This window comes from Zeus faber, assembly GCF_960531495.2.
Source record: "Zeus faber genome assembly, chromosome: 4".
NCBI lineage: Eukaryota > Metazoa > Chordata > Actinopteri > Zeiformes > Zeidae > Zeus > Zeus faber.
Window position 1 is genome coordinate 25350222 of NC_137191.1, and position 13534 is coordinate 25363755.

Sequence of the window (13534 nt, forward strand, 5' to 3'; positions counted from 1 at the left end):
TTTCTTACCTGAAATTTCACCATCGCGATATCTCGTGCACCGCGAAATCCGTTTTTTCAGTTGGAATTTTAGCTCATATAGCCACACTTAACTGACATTATGGGCCCCCTTCCACTGTAATTTCAATAAAGAAATCTTGATATACATTAATATTCATCTTCTCACCACTGGCAGTACAGGTGCTGGGCCACAGCTGGTAAAATGTTTATGTTTTGTTTTTTTTAATGTTTTTGCCTCATTAAGCCATATGACATCAACACTGTTCGTATGTTTGTCTCTGTTCTTGGTCTCATTTCAGGTGGTGGGGCTTATATTATTTCAAGGTCACATTATACTCCTCTTCAAAAAGTTATTGTCGGTCTCTGAGGTCCCCAAAACATGTCTTTGGAGTTTTTTGCTGAAAATACCAATCAGATGATGCATTCTAGTCATTCTAACATGCCTCTATACCCCTCCTGTTCTCGACGGGCTGTTTCTGTGTGTGTCGCTTTAAATGTTGTGACGGAGGAAAATCAATATATCTACAAAAAAAAAAAAAAACACGGGGGACGCACCGGCAACTTTTTTTTTTTTTTTTTTTTTTTTTACTTGAAAAATACGGGAGATTTACGGGAAAATATTTGAACCGGAGGACAGCAGGAGAAAAGGGTAAAATACGGGAGAATCCCGGGTAAAACGGGACGGTTGACAGGTAAGCTCTGGGGACATCAGCACCCATTCTCTCATCTCTCTCCTGTTATTTAAGAGTGTTGATTAGATGGAGTTCAATAACCTCTTGAGTCTCAAATCTTGAATCTTGAATCATCTTACAGATGTTCAACTAACAAACTAATACTGTAAACGTTATTGTGGATCCTCCAGCAACTAACGGCAGTAACTCTCTAGAAAATGACATCTGATATATTACCTCAGCTGTTAGTGTTAGCTCGTGCTAAAGGGCAAAATCAACACAAAGCACAACTTTTTTTTTTAACACTTGCATTTCCCTTGTCTCGAGTGTTGTCGCGCACAGTTGGTTTTGAGTCCTCTTTCTTTTAAAAGATTTGTGCTGGTCTGTGCGGCCAACAACAGGGCAGTTGCCATGCTTAGCTCTTAGCTTCGACATAATGCTAGCGGGTGCGGTGCTTGCCAGAAAAAAAAAAGGTGCACCTTTGCAAAGGTAGTTCTCAAGCCGTGGGTGGAGTTACTCAGATGGGGCATGCGGTATTATTCGAATGAGCTCCCACTTGGCGTAGGAGGGGGAGGAGAATCTGAACCATGTTTTCTGACCTAGGCAGCTGGCAAAAAAAACAAAACTGACTAGGTTGTCTTGTTTCACATTTTGTTTGTTAGTCAGCCCATCAGAAACCCAACTACATGTGCATAAGCACTGAAAAGGTGATTTGAGTGGTGTTCTTTTTGATCATCCGTATCGCCAGTTTGCTGACCACAACTAGCTGCGCCGGTTTCTTGAATCCCCAACGGCAACCCTTACCTTCTCGCGCTTGAGCGAAAAAGTGCCTTCCCGGTGAAGGCGGACCCCGCCAAAACGAAAACACAAATACGTTGAATGGCTGTTTCTTCAAATCTGAAACGTAAAGAGAAAAAGAAAAAAGGATCAACTCGGGATTTTCTTTGAACAAAATCACCTCACGGATTCCCACTTTAAATCGCGGAGGCTGCGGTCGCCGACGAGATGAGCGTCATTCGGTTGTGCTGTAGTAGGAGGTGGGGGGTGGTGGTGGTGGTGGTGGTGGGGTCGACGTGTAGCGGCGCCTATATCGCAGCAGGGACACGTCCGGAAAATCCACGGTAGCGCCACCGCGACGAGAGCCCGTGGAAAAGGACGAAAGGGGGAAGGACGGGAAGCGAGTCTGTACACGACGACAACCCAGAGAGTGAAAGCCGCGGTGGAGCGGCTCCCACGTCGGGACGTATAGATCTCCATCGATCGCGTTTATTTCCACGCGCGGACGCTTCGCTGTGAAGATTTGCGCGTATTTCTTTCATTATTTCTTTTTTTTTTTTTCCTTCTTATTTGGGGGTGATTTGCACTTGAATTCACTCACTCTGAACTAGCGCCGAGCCTCTTGCTTTTACGTTTAGGTGCTTATTGTTTATGTATTGTCAATGGGCGTTTTGAGGATCCCACAGAATGTAGGCGCGTGGATTGATCTGGACTGGTACGATGCCTTTATAGGAGTTTTTATTTGCTTTATTTGTTTTTCTATTATTTAAACTTTTTTTTTTAACATTCATATTCCTAAATATAAAATAATAATAAAAAAAAAACAGCAAAAAAAATAAATAATACTTTGGTAGTTATTTTAAAGGATTGGATTCGTTTGGGGTTTGGAGTTAAGTCTTGGTTGCATCGTTGAACTGTAAACATAAACCGACCCAAGATATCGATCTAATCAAGTCCATCTTTTATTTATATGTATATTTTAACTTTGGCACTAACAGGACTAGAATAACCACCAAACTGATTGCTTATACTTTTCATCTAATTGAATTTAATAACATTTTTTAGATTTTGTTTTAGGCCCCCTGTGTGTGGGGGTGTAGGATGCCCCCAGAGCCAGGGGCCCCCTCAGGCCGCTGCTGACTCAGCAATTCCCACAGTGCATCCCAGTCGGTGTCTCCCCACACTGTGCTTCTTCACCCAGGCAGGCACAATGGGATTTGGGCTGGAGCCGAGCACAGAGCGTGGTGCGTGGGCTCTCTGAACTGGAACTGGAACTGGGTGCTGGTGTGACACCCCCAGCCTCACCCACCGCCACATTCCAATCGACCCTTCACCTCCAGCGCCTGAGACCACCGTGCTCCCGCCATGGACGAGTCTGGGATCATCCGGCGCCGGAGGTTGCAGGTGAGAACCTTTGGACTTTGAGTTGCTTTTGTGACAAAATCATGAGATAAAAATCCAGTGATCATCATAGACTGCCGAGTAACGGGAGAGCCACATTCCACACATTCCCTCAGGTATAGGTATTTGATAGTCATCTAGATTAGAAAACACCCCTATAAACAAGATTAGTGGCGATGTAGTGTTAAAACAACACTGTGCATTTAGATTTTACTTACAAATGCTTAAGAAAACAGCTTTTCAGATTATGAGAACGCTAAATGTGACTTGTCAATATGCATGTCCTATCAATGCTGGAGGGCATTCAGGTATTTTGCCCCTTTTAAAAAACACACACGCACTCATAAACACTCAACTCTCACTTTGAGAAGCAACGTGTCACAATTTCTGATGGAAATGGCTGCGATGGTTTACATAGAAAGATGGACTGTATAATGTAACTGTATGATAATAACTGTATCATTAGTTCTGCACGCTGACTGGGGCACATCAGGGGGTTTGTGTAGATGCAGGCTGCGCCTTGCGCATTGTGCCACACAAGATGAACTCTCTAAGTAGTTTATGTAAAATTAAAACACAGCTTGAAATAATTCAAGTACAGCAAAGAAAAAAAAACATTTTCCCACCAGTCACCACGATGGATTACTGTATGTCGTGTTATCATATCATATCTTATCTTAATATCTCATATTTTCACACCCAAACACACACAAAGACAGCCAGATACTGTTAATGGCCACAATTCCCAAACACATGAAGCACTTTATGCACTCAACATGGTAAGTGAAACAAGATGCTTGATTTTACGTTGATGTAAAGTGCAGCTGTGTGTGTGTGTGTGTGTGTGTGTGTGTGTGTGTGTGTGTGTGTGTGTGTGTGTGTGTGTGTGTGTGTGTGTGTGTGTGAAGAGGGGGCATTATAGTCTATTGATTTATATATACACATCTCATTAATGCTTACATAGCCCCTCAAACACACACACATACAAACACGCACACGCACACGCAAACTCACACGCAAACATAAACACACAGTACAAGGGGTCGATATCCATTTCTCAGATGGTGGAGGTCTAAATACTGAGGCTGTGCCGCGGTTTTGAGGCCCATTAGTGGGCCTAATAGCGTCTTAACGGCCCTGGCGGCCCTGAGGGAAGGAGCACGACCAGCAGCGACACCAGCACGGCAGGCCTCAGGGCCTCAGGGCCACGTGTGGGTAGGGTGGTGAGGGGTGGAAGGATCAGAAGTGTTCTTGGTGGGGTCGGCCGGGAAGACTTTGGGCAAGGTAGCAGCTGCCAGCTTCATAATGGAGCCCGTTCAAGTGGCCATTATATCTACATATTCCTTAACTACGTAGATCCACTTTAACTCAAAAGGAAAATTAGAGGCGAGAGGGAGAACATCGGGAGGAGGAGTGGGGGGGGGGGAGATAGTGGAGGGGCAAGATAATGAGCGAGGGAGCACATGTTTATTTCTGTGTCTGGGTGCCTGTCTGTGTGTGATCTAAACTGTGTTTACCAGTACCGTTGCATTTTCTTTCAGCCTTTAAGAAATGTTTTTCAGGCACCCCATAATGATTTGGCGTTCTATGCTCTCTGTTGAACAATTTAGGATTGTATTTCTAGTTGTCATTTCGATTTTGGCCTGTTCCCAATTTGGGTTCAAAGGTCAGAAAGCAGTGTTGGCAAAATCAGAAATATTTTGGATCTGGACCCGACGCTTAATGTGTCCTGGCACAATGGGGCGGTAAAACCCGCCTTGAAATCACAATTGAGGCAACATCCTGCCTCTTTGTATCTCCATCCGTCTGCTGCCTGTTTATCCTTCTCGCTCCCTGAAATAAAGCCACATTGTCCCCCTCTCATTCGGTCTCTCTCTCTCTCTCTCTCTCTCTCTCTCTCCCTCTCTCTCTCCCTCTCTCTCTCTCTTTCTCTCTTTCTCTCTCTCGCTGTGTGTAACCCCCCCCCCCCCCCCATCTTTTTTTTAAATTTGGCAGCCAGGAACGTAGAAACCGGCAAGCCCTTTACACGCCGTAATGACAGGGTGGCATTTGGCAGCCGAGCTGTCATTATTACTGCTGTTGGAAGTCTTTTCTGTTGCCTGTCTTGTCGGGATTAGCAGTAGCTATGAATAAGGTCATGAGCTACTGCTCAAATGCCCATCACCGCCTCGTCGCGTATTGACTAGTGTCCCCTCTGTGCTTGGTCAGCCTCTCTTTGGCTTTAGTCATGTGATTTATCACTGCTCAGCAGTCACCTACCACCACTTATCAGTCCATTCGCCGGCACGCTCTGTGTGAATTCGGATCGTTTGAAAAGATCGCATTTGCATTGTTTCCCATCGGGAAATACCCAATAACTTGAAAGCAGATTGAGCGGACTGATAAAATACTGATCTGTGGCTCCATCTTGTGCATTGAATATGCCTATAGCTTTGTTATATGGTGTAAGGTTGTTTCTCAATATTTCTTCCACAGCACACTTTTTTCAAATGAAATAATTTTATGACTCACCACTATCCTGTTAACCACTAAAAAAATCTGAAACATGCAGAACTATACTTATTATTATGGCCTACTAATAGTTATTGATGCAAGACTCGGGAACTATTCGTTCGTAGTGAACAAATATTTGAAATGACTCAGGAGTCACTTTAATTCACAAACTGAAAATAATTACTTAATTTAATTAAAGTCTAAGCCAAAATAGGCCAAGGCATTTTGCATGAATCATATTGAATGTGACTGATTTACTCTTGTCATTCCACCGAAATAAATAGATTTGACAGGATTAAATGATTCTTGTGAGAACTACATTCACCAGTCACAGCCGAACGACTCTTCTGACCTTCGTTCAGTGTTCACAGAAAGTCCTCCGTCGCTCGCCATGTGTTATACCAACTGAATCAAACGAACCAAGAGTCAGAAAATCAAACGACTCTTTTTACTGAGTGACTCGTCAAGAACCGAATCTCAAAAAAGAGTCTAACCTTTTATCACTCCATATGGTGTGAAACACAGAGCTGAGGGAACTACGGTAGATGAACTATTGCAATTTTGCAGTTTTGATCTTGCTCACATCTGGTGAGCTCTCATTGATTAAAAAAAATACTGGTGGAAGCGATATTTAATTGAGATGAGTGGTTTAGTTTGAACTGACTTAGTCTTGATCACAGGACTTTTCCGTCCCTCACAGCGGCACTGTAGGTGTATAGAGGGTGTGTACAGAACTCTTACACTACACCCAGATGCTCATGAAAACATGCCTGTGTGCACAAATGCAGCTCATACCCCAGGCTTAAGGCTCCTCAGCTGTAGGAGTATGGAGTGTTCTTATAAACACACACACAGACACACATTTGTAGAATATTTTGTTCTGGGCATGGGGCCCATCTTCAAAATACTGAGCAGTGGGGATAAGAGCATGATCAGTCCAGAAGATGCAGCTCACTCAGCCAAGTGCCACCACTCGCTGCTGCACCAACTGTTCTCTCTCATCATATCCCGCAAGCGCTAATTATATTGTCAGACGCTTTAAGCTTTAAACAGAGCCGCTTAAAGGTATATTAAGTAACGAAACTGAGCCAGAGAGTCTTATTCAACAATAGCTTGGAAATTTAGAACCATCATTGACAGAAACTTGGTGTGGAATCCTTACGCAGCAGATTAAAAATGTGAAAAAAATTGTTACACACAAACCAATTATTTATGCCATTGCTTCTCTTTGAAAAAAGAGAGTGAAAAAGAGAGTGGGAAAAAAACACACATTTCATTTGGTTTTACTGCCATCTTCAGTGTGTGTGACGCACATACACAAATGTTCCATTAATAATTTTGTGTGTGTGATCCTCTTGACATTTTTGTTTTGTTGGAATCATATGATGAGTAGCCTCAGAAATGAACTCATCGGTCGCAAGGGAGGATGAAAACCTTCGCAGCCATTATGTGAGGATTCAATGTGTGGTTTTGAATGATTTGGATCATACAACCTGCTGCCCTCAGTGATTCGTTTCTTGACTGAGACATTTTATTCCACACCATCAGCCAAGGAACTGTCACGACCGGGGCGAGGAGAGACCCAAACGCACGACACAGGGAGACGGGAGGCAGATGAAGGATGTTTATTAGCCCACACGGTGGAGCTGGCCGGGGGGACCCGGTCAGGTAGGGATGGAGTAGGGCTGGGTAGGGATGATGATGACCGGGAGGAGGGGTCCAGGATCCGGGTGGAGAGACGGGGAACCGGGCTGGATGGAGAGGGACGGACAGACTTGGTCGACGAGCAGAGACAAGCAGGTAAACCGGGCTGGCCGGAGAGGGACGGACAGACTGGGTTGGGGAGAGGAGACAAGCAGGTAAGGGGAAGACGAAAAAAAGAGACATAAACTAGGGACTTGAAACAAGCACTAGGAGCTAGGAACTTGGAACTAGGAATTGAGCCAGTAGCTGTACAACTCGGGTAAGCTAGTTGATGGTCTGGCAATGAGTGACTGGGAAGCTGGAGAATAAATACTGTGTGGAGTGATGCAGGTAATTGATCCCAGGTGTGTGCAATAGGCTCAAGGGGGGAGCTGCAGATGGGGCAAGAGGGGCCTCTAGTGGCGCTGGGAGGCTGTGGGCTTAACAGGAACAGGACTTCAACACTTTCAAGTTAAAGCTCACACCTTGTTAACTATTAAATCGAAGGAAAATATTTGGCCAAAAAAAGAAAAGTGTCAAAACTCCATGGCAACGTTTTTATTTATTTTTTTATTTTCTTTATCTCAAATGGCCTTGGTTTTTCTCCTAAACAAAAGTCAAGGGGCCCAGGAAGATTCCCTGTGGTGTCTCATTGGTACCACACTTCTAAGGTTCAGAGTGGTTTATGTACAGCACGGTCTCATTTATCAAATGTGAGAAGAACAAATGTGTTTAAAATGCTAGTAAATATACATGCAAATGTACATATTTTCAGGCATACATCAATATGTTTGGATCATCACAATTTACACCTAACTCAAGACCATTTGCAATTGACCGGTGCATTGTAAAAATCCACCTAAATCCTGTTTTTTATAGTGAAAAAGAGATAAATTCTAATTTAATAATTGCATCATTGTTACAAATACAAACTCGGATTTTGGTGACATCTCAAAGTATTTATATAACATTTTTATTTTTTTATTGTATTTGTATTTTACACTGCTAAATATTATCTTGTTTTATTCCAATTCAGCAGAAGTTTAGTGACATACTGAACCCCTCATTAAAGAAAAATGTTATTATAATCAAGAAAAAATGGAGATTTATTTTTAATCCTGTCGCTTTGTGGTCTCATGGCTTCTTTCCCGACTAATCATGTTAATTTTTCGCTGAGCGTCACTCATCTCACTGGCAAAGTGACAACTTTCTGAGCTTTTATTTTTATTTTTTGGCTTGATTGATTATCAAATTAACACGCTTCTAATTTATGATTGAGTGGGATTTACACTCGCTCATGTTGGCAAAGAGATCCACCTTTCAAAAACAATCTGGAGTGAGTTTTCAGACTGATTTTTCCATAAAAATATAATATGAACATAAGAGCAGAGCAACAAATGAGAGCCAGCACGTTAATTTGCTTTTGAACAGCAGTGCCGCCTCATTAAAGAATGTACTCGTCAATATGATTTGCATTTGTTGGCAGTTACTAATAAGAAGTGTGTAGGTGTGGACATGTAAAAATGTGCATGCGTGTAATTACCAGGGTGTTTGTGTAATAAAGGGGTAATGCATAATTACAAAAAACACTAATATTTTATATCTGAAGTATGCATATCTATCTATCTATCTATCTATCTATCTATCTATCTATCTATCTATCTATCTATCTGTCTGTCTGTCTGTCTGTCTGTACATCTATTGGTGATTTCTTTCAACTTGGAGATTCCACTTACCTTACACTTCAGTGTCCATATTGAGAATAACATCGGTTGTCATGGCCACACTGCACGTGAATGGAACGGGCCGTCATTATGTCAGCGTACGAAATCGTCGCGCCACTTCCTAGTTACATGGCAACGACATGGACAGTAGTGGCGTGTTGGATGGAGAGGGGAAGAGGGAGCAGGCGCTGGGCCGATATCCATTAGCAGAACCTTACCACTATATCCATCTGGCACAAAGACACACACACACACACACACACACACACACACACACACATATACACACACTACATGTAGCAGCAGGGGCTCCACTGAGTCACCATGGCTGAGGTCACTTCCTCATGATGATGTAACTCATTAGCCGTCCCAGAAAGATCTCACGGTGATGCATGATGTCACTTCCATTGAGGAAAAAGTGGTCCACGCTTCAGCGTAGTGATGCTGCAAGGTTACTTAAAATACTTATATTGTAATGTTACAATGATACTCCATTCGCCACTTATTGTCCAGTACGATGCTGCATTGTTGCACCACCATTACCCCTCTTCCTCTCCTTTTTCTTTGTGTTTTTTTGTCAGCTTGGAACAACTTCCAGATCACAGGTTGTGAAGGATCAAAATCCTCCCGGAATCAAACAAGCGATGGTAGATGGTAATCTGTCAAGCAAAGCAATTGCACGGGAGACAATTACTCGATAAGCGACGCACGACAAGGCTGACAATAGTTACTGATGGTAACCCGATCTCACCTAGGATCGGTGCTAAGTGGAGCCTAATTCGGGGAAGAGATGGGCAACAAGCAGAGTGATTGCTAATGATTTCCATCCCGGAGGACTCTAATCAAATCTCTGACTCTTTGCTGTTTGCTCTCAATGTCACAAACATAACCGGAGCCAATTTTAAGCTGGCGTCAGCTTTCAATCAGTGTAGATGGTTCCGTCCACATACACGGGTTCAGGGAGGGAGACGGAGACCGAGTGGCAGTGAGGTGCCGATACGGCTGGAGTTCTGTTACAGAAAACTCAGACAAAAAGGCCCGCTGGCCAAACGTGAACATAAAGTATTAAATAATTGTTCAGAGTCCATTTTTGGGTCGCGATCTGGTCCGCGGGGTCTCCTGCACCGTGTGTCCTCACTGTGAGACGAACAACACATAAGAAAACTCTCCCAGCTGACCCCGACCAATCAGCGGCGACGGGCTGATCGGCCAAAGTCAGAACAGCGGTACGGGACGAAGCCCGAGCTGTAGCCCGCAGAGCCCCGGCTTAACCACCCCCCCTTGTCTGCCACACTCAGCATGGTGGCTCATTAAAGAATTGATTGCACCTTCAATACTTCAATTACTTCACATTTAACTTCCACTTTTAAACTTTACCTTTCATGTGTGTGTTTATATATATTTGTATATATACTGGTTGTGTATATATATATATATATATATATATATTAAGTAACTGATTCAAAAACGTGTGTTTTTGTAGATTTAGTGTGTTTTGTCATGTATGTCATTGCTGTTGCGACACTGGAATTTCCCGTAGGGGATTAATAAAGTATCTTTATCTTATCTTATCTTAATACAGGCTTGCATTATGCCCGTGGCATGCAACTGACTTTGAAAAACATGTTTTTTCATTGTTTTGACTCTCCCTTAAATATATTAATGCTGACTCTCCAGGATATCGTACTACGCATGTTACCTTGGATCGAGTGGTGTTTAAATAAAAGGGATGGCCTTAAACAGTGTGTTTCGCATTGGGTTTATTTCATGGTCAATTGACTTGTTCATTTCTTGTTAAGTTTAACTTTCCCCCCTATTTACTGTAGGTTAGCAGGGAATTTAAAAGCTTTCAGTCCAGAGCTAATTTTCAGCTTTATTCCATGACTTATAATGAAAAGAGCCTTGTAACTGGACCACCAGAACTGGTATTCCACATTCTTGCCATCCATAATTGTGCCACTTTTAGAGTCGTGAGTAGCTAATTTCGAAATCCAGTACACAAGCAAACAGTTCAAGAGCTCACAACAACAAAAGTGCAAATATAAATCATATGAATACAATGGTGTCCATTAGGTGCTTATATGGTGTTCTAGTAAGGCTAATTTTCTCCTCTCTTTCTGCTCTACTCTCTCTTTTTCCCCAGAAGGACTTACCGCTGCCCCGCAAAAGTAGCAGGTGCGTTCACGTCTTGCATACTCCTATTTCATGTTGTGCCCGTGTGTGTGTGTGTGTGTGTGTGTGTGTGCATGATAGTCCATGTCAATCTGTGTTTCCCATGGAGACACAGAGGCCCTCTCCAGGCTGCAGCAGGTGTTTTACAGTAGCTCCTCCTGTAGGTCCAATCTGTTGCACCACTGAGCTGCCTGATGGAAACTTTGCTTGTGGAAACTCCATGCCGTGACCTCAGTGCCTGCCATGATCCATGCTGGAGAGAGAGAGAGAGAGAGAGAGAGAGAGAGAGAGGAGAGGGAGATGGAGATGGAGAGAGAGAGAGAGGTATGAGGCAGAGGTCAAGGCTGTACAGGATGTTGGCCGGATACAAGTTTGGTTGTCCGGTGCCAGGAGAGGGTAGTGGATGGTTCTAGCAGCACAGCACTCGGTAATAGTAGAGAACAGCCGAGATACTAGGCCTTTGTCTGTGTGTGTCCATATTTCTGTCCACATTAAGAGTTAATGTTTTGTAAAAGAACTGGCTGCCCGGAGCGTTCTCTCCCGATAGCATTAGTCTTTCTTGCGATTAGTTATTATTGCTTCAAGATTCCAGATCCCCTTCCTCTCAATGCTTTCTACGAAAATACTCTTGATGAATTGAACTTGAAATGACTGTATTTTGACTTAAGCCTGACGGCTTGGGCGGAATTCGATGTCTGCCGTTTCGTGTATTTGCATACTCGCACACCTGGAAGATTACAGAGGCAATTTAAGCGGTGGCGGGGAAGCGTGATCTACTGGTGTGTGTGACAGTAATATGTTTCAAATTGATCCGGTGGCTGAATTTCCACCCACACCAAGCAAAATGACTCCATGATCTGGGTGGTGGTGTGCATTTGGCCAAATGAAACCATCGGACTGCTCCCAGTTGTACTACTGGAGTCCAGAGCTGTCATTTGGCAGCTTTTGGCAAATAAATGGGGCATGGAACTCATTTAAGAGATCAGGACATAAATGCTAAAGTCTCCCTTTGCAATCTCTGCAATTTGTACAAAACTAGCAGAGTGAAAGGGCGTCTACCAAAATTGTGCTTACCTCTGTCGTTCCTCAGAAAGGAATAAATGCACTGAGCAGCATAGCTTTCTAACTAGACTTGACACATGGGGAACGCTGGTTGAGACCTCGATAGTAGAGATCATAGTTTGATCAATAGTTTTGCGTTTTTTTGGGGATTTTTAAGTTCCGGCTTAAAAAGTGAAATGTAAAGCAGCTACAGTTGTGACTTCTCGTTCACAAATAATGTACAGCACTATATCTTCAGATTCTTTTTCTGTTTTTCTTCTTTCTTAAAGAAGGAGGACGCAAAATGCTGCTAACCGTTTTTTTTTTACAATGCAGATTTTTGATGTGTTTATTTTGGACAATTTCATTACACCAATAAACATATTTTTTAAATGCTTCATGGGATACAACTTACTGCATTTATATATATATATATATTGTTATCAAATAGTATGAAATATTTTATCATGATAACATTTTTGGCCACATCACCTGACCCTACTTGGAAGCATCTTGTGCATTCAAGTGTGTGGTGCCACTGTCCATGGTCCTGAACAGCTCTCCCACACACATTCTTCCCCTGTCACTTTCGTCTCACTCCAATCTACTCTCTCTCTCTTTCTCTCTCGCTCTCTCCCTCTCCCTCTCTCTCTGTTATTACTTACTGTAAACATTTGCCACGGGGACTTTACCGGCAAATACGCAATAAATTTCATACACCTACGCCGTTGTCATTCTGTGAAAGTGACATGAAAGAAAATGTGAGTGACTCCCATGAGAAGCATCTGCTTCCTCTTTCACTGAAACGAACAGTGAATCTTAAACATATTGATGAAGTGAAAGCTGTCGATACTTTTCAGTCCAAACTGCGTCTTGTTTCAGCTGAAAACGGCACAACAGTTATTTTGAGGGTAGACGGAGTTGTAGAATGCTCAAGAATATCATGAAGAATGTTCAAGCTCACGCTTGTCTAAAAGCCATTTCAGAGCACCGAATTCCCCGATCGTCCGTAAATTGCCGCACACTCTCTCCAGACTACACAATTTTTCACTCGCTGGGTTTTTGTGCAATGTGGGCAGAATAGCAACCACCTCGCTCAAACATTTCTGTTTATCATTTTGATGGCTATTGTGGCACAGACGGTGCTGGTAATTGCATGGATGAGGTGAGTCTGAAGCGTTTGCATAATGTCCTCCATGGAGCTGATGTATCATGGAGTTTCTGAATGCTAGGAACGTTTGTGTGTGAGTGCACACAAACGTGTCCTCAAGTGTATGCGTGTCTAATTGTCTCGTCAGTCGTTGTTTGTCCATCCGAAACTGGGCAGTGATGCTCTGTATTGAGTGTGTGTGTGTGTGTGCACATTGATGTGTGCACGTGGTGCCATATGCCATATGGGATGAGAGTGTGTGTGTAGTGTAACAAACCTCCGTGCCTACCTACACACACACTCGCATGCAACCATGTGTTTGTGTGTGTGTGTGTGTTATTGTGTGTGTGTCTCCAATAAGCGGTGCGGACGCTGTCCTCCGATGTGTTTTGCCCGTGACCTTTGACCCGTGCTGTAGGGTAG

At 43.2% G+C, this 13534-nt stretch overlaps 1 protein-coding gene across 1 annotated transcript in view; it reads left to right on the forward strand.

The window, feature by feature from the left end:
- Positions 1–2812: 2812 nt before the first annotated feature.
- mast1a (microtubule associated serine/threonine kinase 1a) overlaps positions 2813–13534 on the forward strand; it is a gene marked incomplete at both ends in the record, with an annotated part of 75869 nt that continues 65147 nt past the window's right edge. Inside the window, 2 exons of the mRNA XM_079999506.1 lie at positions 2813–2851; positions 10892–10923. Coding sequence (XP_079855632.1) covers positions 2813–2851; positions 10892–10923 — 71 coding nt within the window. The remainder of the gene's footprint in view (positions 2852–10891; positions 10924–13534) is intronic.